The sequence below is a fragment of the Danio aesculapii genome, chromosome 24 (genome assembly GCF_903798145.1).
Source record: "Danio aesculapii chromosome 24, fDanAes4.1, whole genome shotgun sequence".
NCBI lineage: Eukaryota > Metazoa > Chordata > Actinopteri > Cypriniformes > Danionidae > Danio > Danio aesculapii.
In genome coordinates, this window is record NC_079458.1 from 6462180 (window position 1) to 6479120 (window position 16941).

Here is a 16941-nt window from a genome sequence, read left to right on the forward strand (position 1 = left end):
TTGTGAAAACATACCTCCGTATACATTTCTGGAGAGTGTGAATTATGTAGCCGGAGGTATACATATGGCTGCATTTCATCTTTAAAACTAACCCTATGGAGCGGTATGATGCCGCTACGTTTCTTTTCACGCTACCAGCTGACCACTTACTTCCATGTGGAAGGTTTTTCCGCTGTAACCAGTTTTCCCAGTAGCTCGCCATGTATGTCGACGCAAAGCAGAGTGGATCACAACGACAGGATTCGAGTGATGCTGTGTTCACACCAGATGTGGATGATAGTCAAGCGTGAGTGATTTACATGTTAAGTCAAAGCAAAGACACAAATAGACATCCTGCGGCACGATATGAGGTGCGAGTTGGGAAATCTGACCTTCAGCGGACACCAATCAGGGGCTTTCTCTTGTAGGGGCGTGATTATGACGTAGTGCCTGTTGTTGGTTTGCCTGAGGGAAAACAGCTCATCAAACTGGGCTCAGCTCAGTTGGAAGCATCGCTGAAAGCCTCCATCATCCAGGTATAGTTTCTGGAGGAGTTGATGAACTCACAGAGCTGGCTGCACCTCTGAAAGGTTTTAGTGCACTCAGACACGGTGCTGAACGATTATACAGTGTTTTTCAGCCTTGCTAAAGCTCATAAACACAGTTATTCTCTCAATAAAATCCATGTTTAGCCATTTACCAATGAAGCTAGAGTCACCGGACAGACAGAAGCCCAGCCCATGATGTGAATCTGCGTTTATTGTGAGGTGAATTTGACAAATGAAGCAAATAAACTCAAAATGTTCACGCTTCTATTAACGTGTGAATAGTGCAATTTATTTGCGCTTTCTGTGTCTGGTGTGAACACAGCTTAAGGCGAAGAACGGTTCCAGAAAGCAGGTAAAACAAAAGGCTTAAAATTAAATAAACAATTAAATAACTGGGTGAGAACGTGGTAAGATCTGAAAACGTGGTAAAAATCAGGTGAGAGCTTTTCTTTTTCTGGATTGCCTTTGAAAACACTGTTGGTTGGGTTTGGGGAAGGCGGTGATTGGGCGGTCAATCGGTGCTTTTGAAAACACTGTTGGTTGGGCTTGGGGAAGGCGGTGATTGGGCGGTCAATCGGTGCTTTTGAAAACACTATCGGTTGGGTTTAGGGAAGAGAGTGCGTGGGGGAGATCAGTCAGTCGATAGCGGCCTCTGGTGGATCTACACAAGAACAGCAGGTGTGAATGGCACTCGCGAGAGAAATTTGAGATCTGAAAATGCGCACACAGTGGCCTCTGGCGGATTAGCGAAAATAAAAACTGCAACAAAAAATAATTTATCTCCTGTGATGTATTTCACGATCTCCAGAAATGTATATAAGGCTATGTATTAATAATGAGCCTGGGCAACAATCATACCAAAAGTCTTTGATAGTTTCCGTCAATTGTAGCTGACGATTCATTAATAATTGAGTGATTTTATAACTCACCAGAGAAGACACAACACGCCACAAGGGTAAAAAAACTAGAACTTAAGTAAAAAGCCGCATATACCAAAACACGAGAATGAGAACTCATTTTTGCAAATGAAACCTATTTGTCGATGGAGCACATCAGTCTTGTGAAGCGGGGTAAATTAGAAGGCTTGTGTTTCCGTGGGGTTGTGCTGAACGCCAGTGGGTAACGTTCACACAACATCCCTCTGTGCATACTATTTACCCCTGGATTGCTTCAGGCTAATGTCTCAATAATTTTCCCTCTCTCTTTTTTTTTTTTTCTTCGCAGGTCCTTCCCACAAAGGACTTGACTAATGATCCATGGACAAAATGAAGCATTCAAATTTATTCATTAATCATTCATCTCCAGCTCATTGAAAATGCTAAACTTCCACAAAATTAAGATTGAATATTGAAAAGTGATTGAGGGAGACAGCTCTCTGAGGAGACGGGAAAAGAGAGGATAAACAAGAAGGGAAAAAAACGGCAAAGGACGCCGTGCGAGAGGCGGTTCGAGGCCGACCAGAGCCTGGTTAGGGTTACGCGGGTATACTATCTGCTAGTTAAGGTCAGAGGGGTTTAAGTAGGTGTAATTAGATCCAAGAATCTAGAGAAGCGTAGAATTTCTGTCAACACAGCCCCCTAATTATTCTCTTTTCCAATTAATGGTGACATAGATTAATTATCTGATGAGGCAAAGCCAATTGCAATCATTCACCCCGCTAAAATTAGATCATTCCTGACAGTAGCATGAAAGTCACCTGCTTCATTGTTATGGATTGGGCCGTGAGCGTCGGACAGGCGAGAGAGTGAAGCATGCTGGGGGGGGGGGTTTAAGTAAGTTGTCTGGTGCAGGTGAGCGTCCAATTACTCCGCTATGTGAACTGTAGGCATCTCCTTCTCCATCCGCCGGCATCTGCTTGCGACGGGTCTGTTTGCTTGCTGCGGGACATGGCTGCTAGTTGAGTCATCTGTCAGTGAGAGCAGGAACTCAGAGAGGTGCTGGATTGCGTTTGACAACTCCTCCTGTTTAAACGGGACAGCAAATGGAATAAATGAGTGTTGGCTAATTCAGTACAAAAACCTGTGGTGGATCTTAAGCCTACAGAGGATTGACACTGATGCCTCGGCCACACTGAAAAATCTATTCCGCTTGAAAAGGCCTGATGCCAGGCATGAACTGCAGTGTAAACTAGCTTTCTTGGCTTATATGCTTATAATAAGTGTAAAGTCATTGGATTGGGATGGGTGTATGGGTGTTACAAAATGTGACAATACAACAGATGATCACCAAATCAGCTTATCAGAATGATTTGTAAAAGATTACGTGACACTAAAAACGTGATTTTGAACATTTCACTTTAAATCGCAGAAATTAATTACATTTTTAAATTTATTTAAATAGAAAAAAGTTATTTTAAACTAGGGATGCACAATATTTGGGTAATATAGGTAAAATGATAAATTTTTTGATAAATAAATAATATCTCAACAATATCCATTAAAGTATGTGAGTATTCTCATTCTCGTGCACTAGAGATTAAAAAATGCATTGTTTTGTATTGCATGAAATACTTGAATATATACACCTGACAAAAGTCTTGTCGCCTATCCAAGTTCTAGGAAGAACAAATAATAACTTGACTTCTAGTTGATCGTTTGGTATCAGAAGTGGCTTATATAAAAGACAAAGGCCTCTAGATTACGCTTGTTTTACCAAAATAAAATATGATCATGCCTTGATTTTTAATGATTTAATTAGGATAGTAAGGTCTAACTTTGCTTAGACTAAAGTCTTGTCACTTAACAGCAATAATGTCCAGTATAGAATATAAAGTCATGCTGCAGTGGAGAAAGAATGAATATTGTGTCTGACTCCATCATGAGCTTGGAGGACTGCATCCATACATCTCTGCAATGGCTCAAATCACTTATTAATAAAGTCATCAAGACTCTTTGGAATTATCTTCAATGCCTCCTCCTTCATCTTACCCCAGACATGCTCAATAATGTTCATGACTGGTGATTGGGCAGTCCAATCCTGGAGCACCTTGACCTTCTTTGCTTTTAGCCTCCACATCAAAGTTCCTGAAGTATGAGAAGGAGCGCTATCCTGCTGAAGAATTTGCCCTCTCCTGTGGTTTGTAATGTAATAGGCAGCACAAATGTCTTGATACCTCAGTCTGTTGGTGTTGCCATCCACTCTGCAGATCTCTGACATGCCCCCATACTGAATGTAACCCCAAACCATGATTTTTCCTTCACCAAACTTGACTGATTTCTTTGAAAATCTTGGGTCTATGCGGGTTCCAATAGGTCTTCTGCAGTATTTGTGATGATTGGGATGCAGTTCAACAGATGATTCATGGGAAAAATCTACCTTCTGCCACTTTTCCAAATGATCAAGTTATTATTTGTTGCTTTTACAACTGGGATTGACGACAAGACTTTTGCCAGGTAGTGTCTATATATATATTTAACAGGGATCATGCAGTATAAAATTTCAAGCAGCCAATGCTCCACATTTAGGATTCTTTCCAAAGGATAATTTGCAGTCTGAGTCCCTGCTTAGGCTTTTTATACAGTAATAAAACAGTCCAAATATCTTTAATATATATTTTGTATGGTTAGAATTGGTGTTTACTGTTGTTTAGCCAGAGCTGCTAAAATATCAGTTAAGTTTAATTTTATTCTCCTGGGTGCACAAACTGCAGATTATATCAACATTATAATACCAAAATATTAACTTATTGATGATCACTTTCTATATTAGAATCAACAGGAATCGACAGACTTAATTCTCGATTATCAGTATCGATTAAAAATATTCATATCATGCATCCCTATTTTAAATGGTATTAATATTCCAGGACATTACTGTTTTGTTTTGATTTTTTTGGGTGCCGGTGGTGGAAGGGGGGCAAATAAATATCCTTTGGTGAGCATAAAATATCTCGAAGATAAAAGAAACGTTCTTAACTTTTGAATACTGAAATAAAATAGAAAAATAAAAACATATATGATCGTACATTTTTTTTCAAAACAGATACAGTTGAAATCAGAATTATTAGCCCCCCTTTGATTTTTTTTTTTCTTTTTTAAATATTTCCTAAATGATGTTTAACAGAGCAAAGAAATTTTCACAGTATGTCTGATAATATTTTTTCTTCTGGAAAAAGTCTTATGTGGTTTTTTTCAGCTAGAATAAAAGCAGTTTTTAATTTTTAGAAAACATTTTAAGGTCAAAATTATTAGCCCCTTTAAGAATATTTTTTTCGATAGTCTACAGAACAAACATTGTTATACAATAGCTTGCCAAATACCCTAACCTGCCTAGTTAACCTAATTAACCTAGTTTACCCTTTAAATGTCACTTTAAACTGTATAGAAGTGTCTTGAAAAATATCTAGTCAAATATTATTTACTGTCATCATGGCAAAGATAAAATAAATCAGTTATTAGAGATGAATTATTAAAACTATTATGTTTAGAAATGTGTTGAAAACATCTTCTCTGTTTAACAGAAATTGAGGAAAAAATAAACAGGGGGGCTAATAATTCTGACTTTAACTGTACTGTATATACTTCTGTGACTGCAAAAAGATGCTTAGTGTCTTCGTGGCATTTTTGCCAAACTTTGTCCAAATCTCAGAGCGACGTTGACACTTTGAGACACTTTTATGGTGTGCTATACAACAGGAGATTGAGAAACACAAAATAAAGGAATAATAAAGACGGTGTGCGCCACACTCCTGGTGAACTGCGCGTGGGTTCAGTGCATGCCTGTTTTAAAAAACCTCAGCAACCAGTTTTTCTATTAAACTGCCTTGCACTGTCAACCAGCTTGGGAACTGAGCTGGCCTAGCCATGCAGAAATTTTCTGACTAACAATTATATCAGAAACAAGATCTTGGATTACGGTCCCCTGAGAGCAGCGCGGTGGGCGTTCGCTCCAATTATTACTGGCCATTCACAACTCTCCACCCTGCTCTCTGTTGTTAGCAATTGTCAATTATGCTATCCCTGGTGTAAACTTGCATAACCCGGAACTGAGTGCCCAATCTTGCAGCGGCGTTACAAGATGACAGGCTTGCACGCTTTCTTTATTTCGTTTTACTCTTCCCCCATCTCTCTACTTGAGTTGAGCTGCTTGGAAGCAGTCGTTTGTTCCTCAAGAAGACATAGGGACACATCAGTGGAACTAGTTTTTGCACTTCGTAACCTTAGAGGATTCCTTGTGTTTGGATGGGTGGACCTCTTTTGCATATGGTGGGCTATGTGAAAAACACTCGGACAGAATCAACATGATTAAAGTCTGCATATAAAGCAGTGAAATATTTGCATTGGTTTATGAAGCATCTGAATTCAGAAATGTTGTTTTTAGCGACGCCGGTGGTCATTTAGGGAATTGCACCCGCAACTTATTGCTTATATAACACTCATGCACATGTAACATAAAGAGATTGAATGATCCAATATACTCATGGTGAATTTTTTTTCAGGCTTGGCTTAGAAATAAAAAAAAAGTTAGGAATAATTTTGTAGTGATATATAGATAACGAATACCACTGTCTATAACTGAGACCGACACTTTCCTCACAATCACAAAACATACACAAGAAAACTGGCATTTGTTTTCACTCTTTTGAAAAGCCAAGATTCACAATGGCCTATAGAATACACAAGACATGTCACTTGTATAGTTTTGAATGGAGAAAAGTGTAGCGGTCAATATGCTGAATGAAGCCCTGCCAACTAGTACAGGAGCCAACCATCGATCGCTATAGACTGACGATTCTCCAGGGGAGAAGCTCGGACCAGACTTTGCTTTTATGATATTTTTTGTGACGAACAAACTCTGGAATCTCAGTGAATACTTGCTTCACAGACATTAGAAATATATCCACATAAAGCTTGACATCTCTACTTTTAAATTACTTGACTTAAACTATACTTGAAAACATAATTGTTTATTTTTTGAAATCTTTATTAAATGAACGCGAGGTACAGTCCGTCCTGTGAAATGCACATCACATGACAGCAGCTACGCAAACGCCCACAAACTTGTAAACAAAGAGTAGCTATCATTTGTGGAGGAGATTAACCATCAAGAACAGGTTGTGAATTACTTCAGAAGAGCAATGCAATCTGACAAAGCATTATCCACAGGATTTTAATGTGTAACACCACCATAAATGAGGTCGGTGTCGTGATCTCGTTTCTTTCGAGTGCGCATGCGCATTAGCTCGGGCAACCTGAAAAAATGCAGATTTTGTTTGATTCAAACTTATGAGACTGTTGTTGTTTATTTTATTGGTGATTCCAAATATGGAATGTAATCGTAAGCTTGGCAAACAGTTTTGGAAAATTTGATGTTTCTCCATTCAGACAGAATGCCCGAGAGGCGTTTCAAAGATTGCCGCCGAGTGAAATGACTTGACTCAAAGGGTCTGTATCAATATTGCTGTTGATTAAGAGTATGGCATTATTCTGTTCCTGGAAATACACAACATGGATTTTCAAAAAAGGCTTTAATTATTGTCAACATGCTGCCATTTTGTTAATATATTTTATCTGAAAAATGTAGTCATTGGGGTGCATTATTTCTTTTCATTCTGACTGTTACAAGACTGGTAATGTCTCCAAAATTAACAATAATAAAGTATAATCATTTACTGAAAATGTTTATTTATGGAAGTTATCTTATGAACTGCTTTATGAGGTTGTTTGCATCATTGCAAAATGTAATCTACCACCCAGCTCTAACCTGATAAATACAAATCTAGGGTAATTCACACTTGTAGTTCAGTTTTCTTGGTTCATTTGGTCCAAACAGGATTTAGTCCTGGTGTCTTAGAGTTTATGATGTCATATTTTAACCCGAACCTAAAGTAACAAAACAAAAATTGGATATAATAACATACTTTTTATATACAACTTCTGTTTGCTTAGCTAAATGCTAATGCATGTGATGGTAATTTTTTTATGAGTTGAGTACTCTTGAAGAGCTTTTAAAAAGGAGTATAAATAAGTGTCTAGGACCAACATTTTTTGCAAGAAGACTATAATGGGAAAAGTACATTTGCTTGTTGATTCTGTACTATTTAGAGTATCTTGTGAATTGAGCTCTCGCTTTTAGTTTGTTTTGAAGTGGACTCATCTTTACGTTGGTTTGTCCTGCATGTATGGTGTACACCAAGGTTTAAATGGCAGCATTCATAATAACAGAGGAATCATGCTAGACAAACCTACCAAGTGTGAACATAGCTTAGAAATGTCAATTCACACTGCACTGACAAATGCAGACCAACAACAACAACAGACACTTTGTTGAAGTGTTTTTGTTGAAACAGTGTGTTACCTCTGTTGGTGTCTGTTGGAAATTGTTTTCATCGGTTGATTACGATGAACAGGTTCGGCATTAGCTGGACATAGAGTACCATATAAATCTATATTGTCTATAACTTTCTATAATCTTTTTTGCCAAGTGTGCAAAAATAAAGCTATTATTATTTGTCTTGTCATACCTATTGAGACATTATGACTGAGAGTTATTTTCTTCCCTGAGCTAAGTACACACAAGGCCCGGGACAGCATTCCCAGATGATCCCCTGACAACAGTGATCAATATATTAGTGATTTGGATGGTTATAGAAAAGTAAGCTTGTAACATTACTGGACCATGACAAAAAATGCTTATATCACCCGAAACAGCTGTTTGAGGCAATACCAAGATGGCTACCAAACGGATAGACTTAGGCTGTGTCCAAAATCACCTACTCAGTAGGTACTACATTTGAATTTACTACTTGACCGATAGAAAAGTACATTCTATACAGTATGAATGTGAGTAGCATGAATGGAACTTGGATATACTACATCCGCCATTAGTCATGATCAAGTGATCTACCGTGTCAGTTGCATCGCTTCACTCCCATTCATGAATTCTCTTGCGGCGCATCATGGGATAGTGTAACATCCATCGGATGCGCACTTCAGAATCTTGCCGAAAGTAGTCCATAGTCTTTGTATTTCTTAATATGCAAGTCAGTGGTTACATGTTTTCAGCTTTCTCCAAAATATCCTCTTTAGTGTTCAACAGAAGAAAGAAACTCATAAAGGGTTGAGGGTGGGGCTGGGCGATAATTCGATAACTATAATTATCATGATATATATTTTATCGATAAAACGATAATGACAATTATATAAAGTGTTCGATAATATTAACGCACTATGCATAATGATGCGCAGGCATTTTCCTGCCTGCTCTTCCGGATGCCAAAAGCAGTACAAGTGTACAGACATACAGTGTTAGTTACACTTGGAGGAGTAAGAATAAAAATAAGGGTAAAAATGTCACAGTCACAGATATTGTTGACAAGAAACATCACTAGACTTCAGTAGTCTGGGGCTACTTAGTTTTTTGCAATCCGACAACAACGTGCACTGCAAACTGCGCTGACGACTCGTGCCATCAAAAGCAGGCAACACCACAACCCGGTTTCATCATTTAAAACAATACCACCCTTATGAAGATGCTAAGAAATTACAGACCCAAACAAGTGTTGGCAAACCAGCGCAACTACCCAGCAGAGTTTCATGTCATCATTTTTAAAAGCCGTGCCTTACAAGAAAAAAAAAAACGCGAAAAGACAGAAGATAAGACAGACAACACAATCAATGAACACTTGATGCTTGCTGTAAACTGCAGGCTGCATTATTTAGGGCATTTGTTACGACATTGATAGGATCTTTTGTTGTCAAGCTTATGTTTCCTTTTTAATATTAAGATATTTTCTTTGGACTCTGTGATACCACTACTGTCCCTCATCGACGGTACAACAACCAGCCTTTATATATTTAAAGGACATCATCACAGAGGAGAAATCAAATGCTCAAGACATAATCTTTAAAATATTGGCATATTAAAAACGCAGCAAATATATGACAGACGTTTACAACAACAGTGGATCATTAATTAAATCCTCATTTTCCACAAAGCGAAGCATCATCCACCCACAGTAGTTTAAGACGAGCACAAACTAAAAATATATACATTTTATATATTTTTCATTGAAAATGTATCTTTGCAATGAATTTCGTTTTGTATAATGTGTAACTTAATTCTAATGTATATTTTGTTGGTCAGTTACCTACAACATAAACAAGAACGAAGAATAACATCTGAGGTGAAACGCTTCAAAACAATCCATTAAACAGTTTTCACGGTTTCAGTTTAATTCGTTTAATGAAGCGGTATTAGCAGCATGAACTATTCGCAGCGCTGATAGTATTACCTCGGAGGAATAAACTCAGTCTGAAGGATGAGAGAGCTCAGAAACTCGTTGTGTGAATGGAGACACTCGCTGCATGTCCCGCCGTGATGCGCGATTTTTAAAATGAGAGTTTGCATAGGCCTATTCGTGCCAGTCTGTCAGATAAAACTACCGCAGAAATAACCGAGATCTGCGTATAACAGGGTTTTATGCGTCCCGCAATATGTGATGTCAAGAGTGTGACTGCAAAGGTAAGGTAAACTGCACACACTTATGTAATGCATGGACACATCTCACAACGCAAAGCATAACTAAACCTTTAATCAGTCATCGATAAGGTCTATCAATTAAAGTGCTATTGACAATCAATAGATCATCAAGTAATGGTTAGCCTCCCTAATTAAAGAAAATTCTGTTACCATTAACTCACCTTTAACCTTTTCTTGTTCCAAACCTTGTTTTACTTTTTTCTGATGTTGAACATTAATATCCAATAACTTGTAGGGTAATGTCTTTGGTTGTTGAAAATTTGAACAGTAAATGCTGAATGAAGATTGTTCTTTTGTTTATTATTTTTTTATTTATATTGTCAGACAGCTAAAACATTTTACAAAATGTGTTAAAACTGTTGCACAAAGGGATTGGCATGCTGAAAAGCCTTTAAAATGAACAGATATAAAGATTTGACATTCATCGTGATAATTATCGTTATCGACTGATATGAAAAAAATGATCGGGGTAATTTTTTTGCCATATCGCCCAGCCCTTGACGGTTTAGTAAATAGTTAGTAAAATGTCTGTCTTTATTTACCCGTTCTTGGCTGTAATGTTTTCTAGATTCCTGTCATATAGTAAAATTGTATATTCGCATATATCATGAGAGGGCCCCATTTAGGGTCGAAGGTCCTTCAACAGCCGCTATTTTCCATATGCCAGTTTCTGTCTGTCTATTGTTAAGCAGTCTGCTTCACAATACAAAGACAACAACAAAAGCAGGAAGCCATAACAAACGGCACTTTCTAGAACTACATGTTTATTTATTCACCATCCTCAAACAGTTTTGGGTCACTTGTGGATGGTATGGCTGTAATGCTATGCCTTGCTGTACTCTGATTGTACAATGTAAAGTCTGGTTTACACAATGCTAGTCTGTGTCTGGGGGAGGAGATCAACGCAGAGCTGTGACAAAGTTTGGAGTAAGGCTGCTCCTTTTGTCCTTCACACTCGGAGGAGCTTGAAGAACTCCTCGTCTTCATGCTCCATTCACCAGCCTGACTTCCAGAGCTGGCCTCCCCTGACTGAGCCACAAACACACCGCCGCTCACCTCATTATAAGCGCGCATAGCACACCTTCCACAGAGACCAAATGCCTTTTGTGTTAGATCATCCGCACATCGCTGCTGCATTATTCTAATAGTCGGAATCATGTTAAATACAATGCTAATTTTAATCAGTATTAACTCTTTCCCTACCATTGACAGAATTTCCTGACACTTTCTTGCCATCTATGGAATTTTTGTTTTGACTGCTATGCTAGAGGGGGCGCTATTACACACTTTCAGGAATATTCTGATATAAAAGGAGGCGAAGAAGAAACATAGACAAGTAACAAATGCTCTCCTTGTGCTCATGTAAGCTACAGTGATCAAATTATCCACAAAATTTCATTAAATTAAATCAAACATTACCTAAATAAAAGTAGATCCTATGACATGGTCAACCCAGGCTCATTTTGAAAACGTAGTCCCGTGGACGTTTCTGGAGACTGTGGAATATGTCCCGGGAGGTACGTATTTTGGCAGTTTTCTGTGTTCGCTAATACGCGAGAGGCAAATTTCTCTCGTGAGTGCCGTTCGCGCCCGCGCTGTTCTCACGTAAACCCACCAGAGTCCACTGTCAACGTCAACCACAAACGTGGTTATGAATATATTAAAACATGTGCTTGTTTGTTGTAAAAATTTGTAATAATGACAAATATACTAATTGCTGGATCTCCTTACTTCAGGTTTAAGCAATACTGCCGTTGTAGATGGTGTATTCTGGGAAATTTTCTTACCCCTTGGTTTTGAGTGTGGTCCTAATAAAAACTTAGTTCAAATGGCTATTCATCCCTTCTCCTTAGCCCTACACCTTCAAATAAAAAAAATTGGGACACCCCTACCTCTTGACGTGAACGTGCAAAACGAGAGGTAGGGGTAAGGGGTAGGGCTAAGGTGTAGAATTGGGATTGGGATTGGGCCTTTTAGCGAAAACCTCAGATACTGTTGGTTGGTTACTGTTAGTTGTGCACCTTTTATACCAACTAAGTTTGTCGCCACCATTATAACGACACAGATCACTCTGCCTATTCATGCCAGAGTCCTGCGAAAAAAGTGATTGACAGGTGGTAATTTGTGTGTAATTTATCTTTATTTATTTATGATTTGGTTATGGGTAAAACAAAGACCATGTGGGTCAGATAGTAGAAACGGTAGGCTACAAATAATTAATTTGTTATGAATTTATTAATTATTCATAAATAATTAATGCACTGCCGCCTACGATGACGACACCATCGTCCATGACGATGTTTCACATTAGACATCATACGATGCCAAATCGGTCGACATCGCCCAACCCTACATATGACTGTCACGATCACCAGCGATCTAACCACCATAGATCACTGGAGAATATTCACATTCACATGAACTACAATCCTGCCTCTAAATGAACTACAGATCCTCTTGAATCCCCCAAATGGCGGGCACCAGATCCTTTTTGAATTCCCCGAATGGCAAGCACCAGATCCTCTTGAATCCCCCGAATGGCAGGCGCCAAATCCTCTTGAATTATTTGAATGGCGGACGCCAGATCCTATTGAGTCCCCTGAATGGCGGGCGCCAGATCCCCTAGAGATCCCTGAATGGCGGGCGCCACATACCTCTGAATCCCTCAAATGGCGGGCGCCAGATCCTCCTGATTTCCTCGAATGGCCATTTGAGGGATTCAGACATGATCTGGTCCCTGCCAATCTGGGAATTCAAGGATATCTGGCACCCGCCATTCAAGGAATTCAAGAGGATCTGGCGCCCGCCATTTGAAAAATTCACGACGATCTGGCGCCCGCCCTTCAGCGGATTCAAGAGGATCTGTAGTTCATTTAGACGCAGGATCGTGACAATGACTTCCTTTTTTTCGTCTTTTTTTTTTTTTAATTGTGACTATCGTCTGTCAAGTTCCGTAAAAGCAGCTGCATATGCAATATTTTTCATCTAAAATCATCAAACAGCTTTGTATAAGAAAACTTTTAAAAACTACTCATCATAGCTACTGCCACCATTCGCTTTAACTTTAAGTCAATAAGCCACACATCTCATTTGTGTTTCATGGAATGGGCAAATAATATTTGACTTTTCACTTATGGGTGAACTATTGCTTTAAGGTTAGCCATCTTAACCTCATCAAGCATTAACCTGAATGGAACCCATTGTAGTATACAGTGCAATCCTTATAAATAGTGCTGTGTATGTGTGTGTGTGTGTGTTTGTGGGGGTACTAAAGAGCCCATACCTGGAGGGCTTTCATTTTCTGGTTGTTCTGGTTGGAGAGGGTCTGGAAGCGGGCCAGCTCTGCCTGGCTGTAGACGCTGCGGTGTTTGAAGTATTTTAGCATGGCTTTGTGCATCCTCTTCTGCAACAAAGAAAGCTGGGGAGGAAAGAAAGAAAGAGAGAGAGAAAGAGAGAGAGGGAGAATTGGTAAGGCAGGAGAGGAAATTAATGGCAGTGTTCAAGAAGAATGATGGAGGGGAATAGAGAAAGCAGTCAATAGCCCATTCTGCAGTACACGGGGCTGACAGGAATTTCACAGTCTCTTGCTCTCCCTGCCCACTCATGTGCACTGGGCGGAAACCAGTCACATCTGGCTGCCAGGATGGGGGGTTAATTTTCTCTAAATGCTTCAGCGGTTTTGTTCTAGCTCAGGCAAACTCGGTGACTGCAAAGCTGATGAGTAAAATATTTCGACTTCACTCACTTTAACTTTATACCAATCCCCTCCAGACATATTTTACACATACACAAAAAGTCATGAACCCCCTGCCGCAACAAGAAATTATTCCGAGTACACTGGAAAAAAATGAGTGTGTGTGTGTGTGTGAGAGAGAGAGAGATTAGACAAGAAAGAAAGAAGGAAAGCATGCTGCTCTCTTTATTATTTGTGCAGTTTTCCAGAAAAAAAGGGGGTTTCAATTCAGAGGGATGTCGTCCCTTGTTTCGCCCCATCTCTTCTCTCTTCCTTTAAGCTTATCATTGCTTGGCAATGTGTTCTCCGGAGCATGAAAAAACTAAAGCGAATTAGCTCAGCCTTTAACTGAACGAGTGTACAAAAAAAGTCCTTTATGGAGCTGTGTCAAAACCTGTACTATTCTATTAATGCCTAAAATAACAATAGTTACAATGTAGTGTAGGAAAAAAAGGTTCTTATACAGTGTGTTTTTTTCCTCTTCTAACAACCCAACTCTGCATGTATACAATTTCTGTTAGGCCTTCAGGGTTACTAAAACAGAAACCTGCCACCAACCTATTGTTTACAAGCACTAAAGAGATTATTGAAGTTGTAGGTAGGCCCAGGGTTTGTGCGTTTAACCACTGCAAGGGGGCGCTCTAGCTCTCTCATTCCCACTACACTGGCAAATCCAACTAAACTGGCGCAGTGCCAGCACGTCATTCTATAGGATAACCTGTGTTGTGTATGAAAGTGGTGAGAATGAAGCTGCAGTGTATATTAGTCATGATAAAAGTGCAAAGCAAAGACATTTGTCAGCATGCCACATAAAACCACATAAATAATTAGATGCCATCTGTCACTAATATATACCGTTGAAGTCAGAATTATTAGCCCCCCTGAATTATTATCCCCCCTGTTTATTTTTTTCCTCAATTTCTGTTTAACGAAGAGAAGATTTTTCTCAACACATTTCTAAACATAATAGTTTAATAACTCATTTCTAATAACTGATTTATTTTATCTTTGCCATGATGACAGTAGATAATATTTGACTAGATATTTTTCAAGACACTTCTATACAGCTTAAAGTGACATTTAAAGGCTTAATTAAGTTAATTAGGTTAACTAGGCAGGTTAGTGTTATCAGGCAAGTTATTGTATAATGATGGTTTATTCTGTAGACTATCGAAAAAATATAGCTTAAAAAGGCTAATAATATTGTCCCTAAAATGTTTTTTAAAAAATTAAGAACTGCTTTTATTCTAGCCGAATTAAAACAAATAAGACTTTCTCCAGAAGAAAAAATATTATCAGACATACTGTGAAAATTTCCTTGCTCTGTTAAACATCGTTTGGGAAATACTTAAAAAAGAAAAAAAATTCAAAGGGTGGCTAATAATTCTTCCTTCAACTGTATATAGCACTTTGGAAAATATATAAAAAACACTTTACATGAAATCTGGATTTATTAGGTATGTGTTTAAGTAAAATATTCAAATTGTAAAAAATTTCTAATAAAAATGTAAAAAAAAATTCCCCAGAAAATGTTCTTTGGGCAGAATCGCAAATATTTTCAGTTGTTGTTATTGAACACCTACGGTTTTCCATAGAATATTAATTTCCTAACATTTCTGAATCTAGCACATATGTAACTCAATGCAACTATCAATTAACAGTGAATTTTAAAATGGTTTTCTGTTATTTTCCATAGCTATTGGAAGGTTAATGCAATGACCCTTTACAGTTGTTTTCATAATTCCAATCATAATTACTTAAAATTTTCAAATGGTCTCCCTTTTTTTTGTTATATACTTCATAAGGGCAGCACGTTGGCGTGGGTAGCACAATCGCCTCACAGCAAAAAGATTGATGGTTTGAGCCCCGGCTGGGTCAGTCGGCATTTCTGTGTGGAGTTTGCATGTTCTCCCGTGTAGGCGTGGCTTTCCCCCAGGTGCTCCGGTTTCCCCCACAGTTCAAACACGTGCTATAGGTGAATTAGGTAAGTTAAATTGTCCGTAGTGTATGTGTGTGAATGAGTGTGTATGGATGTTTCCCAGTGATGGGTTGCAGCTGGAAGGCCATCCACAGAGTAAAACATATGCTGGATGAGTTGGCGGTTCATTCCGCTGTGGCGCCCCAGATTAATAAAGGCACTAAGCCGAATTAGCGGTTTTCCACCAAATATTAACCTCATGCATCCAAAATTTACTGTGAATTACTGTGAATTTTAAAGAGGTCTTCTATTATTCGCATATCTTTGGAAGGTCAATGCAGTGACCCCACACAGTTATTTTCAAAATTACATTTAGAATTACTGAATTTTTTCCTAATTTTTCCAAAGCTATATACAGTACTGTATATATACACAATGCAATGACCCCATATAGTTGTTTTCATAATTACATAATGTTTTAAGTGGTCTAATAATGGTTTCCATATATATGAGTGCACTGCCCCAGGCAGTTGTACACTGCCAAATTAAACAAAACAGGGCAAAGAAATCTTTCAAATTAGAATTTTTTTAACGTAATATTTTAAAAACTGCAGTTAAAAATAACTAGAAATTCTACACACATATTTAAAACTACAGATAAAATCTGATAAACTGTTTAAAACTGGATCTATATAATAAATTCAGAGTAATATTATAATACAAAAAAATCAACCTAGGGTCATTATGGATACGTACCCCAGTATACATTTCTGAAGAGAGCGAAATACGTCCCAGAAGGTAAGTTTTTTTTGCAGAGGCCGCTGTGTACACTTCAGACCTCAAATTTCTCTCACGAGTGCCATTCGCTCCGCCCTTCTCGTGTAAATCCACCAGACCGCTGTCGATTGACTGACTGACTGACCGATTGACCGATTCCCCCACCTACCCTCTTCCCTAAACCCAACCGACAAAAAGCCCTTGAGGCTACCTGATTTTTACCACGTTTTCAGATCTTACCATTTTCCCACCCTGTTATTAAGTTGTTTATTTTATTTTTTGCCTTTTTACTTTTGTTTTTCCTACTTTCTGGAATCATTCTTTGCTGGATCCGAACCTCGTCGTCACCATTATCTACGCGAAAAGAGCGTAGCGCGAAAAGAAACAGAAGCCGGCGGCGGCATCATACCGCCCCTTGGCGTTCATTTTTAAGACTAAATGCAGCCATACATTCCTCTGGCTACATAATTTGCTCTCTCCAGGAATGTATACGGGGCTCCGTTTTC

General features: G+C 38.6%; 1 protein-coding gene across 1 annotated transcript in view; it reads right to left on the bottom strand.

Moving 5' to 3' along the window:
- Positions 1 to 1616: 1616 nt before the first annotated feature.
- Positions 1617 to 16941, bottom strand: part of LOC130218556 (coiled-coil domain-containing protein 178) — a 59155-nt gene continuing 43830 nt past the window's right edge. The window contains exons 16-17 of the mRNA XM_056450770.1: positions 13291 to 13425; positions 1617 to 2488 (exon numbers count right to left, since the gene is read on the bottom strand). Coding sequence (XP_056306745.1) covers positions 2330 to 2488; positions 13291 to 13425 — 294 coding nt within the window. The 3' untranslated portion in view covers positions 1617 to 2329. The remainder of the gene's footprint in view (positions 2489 to 13290; positions 13426 to 16941) is intronic.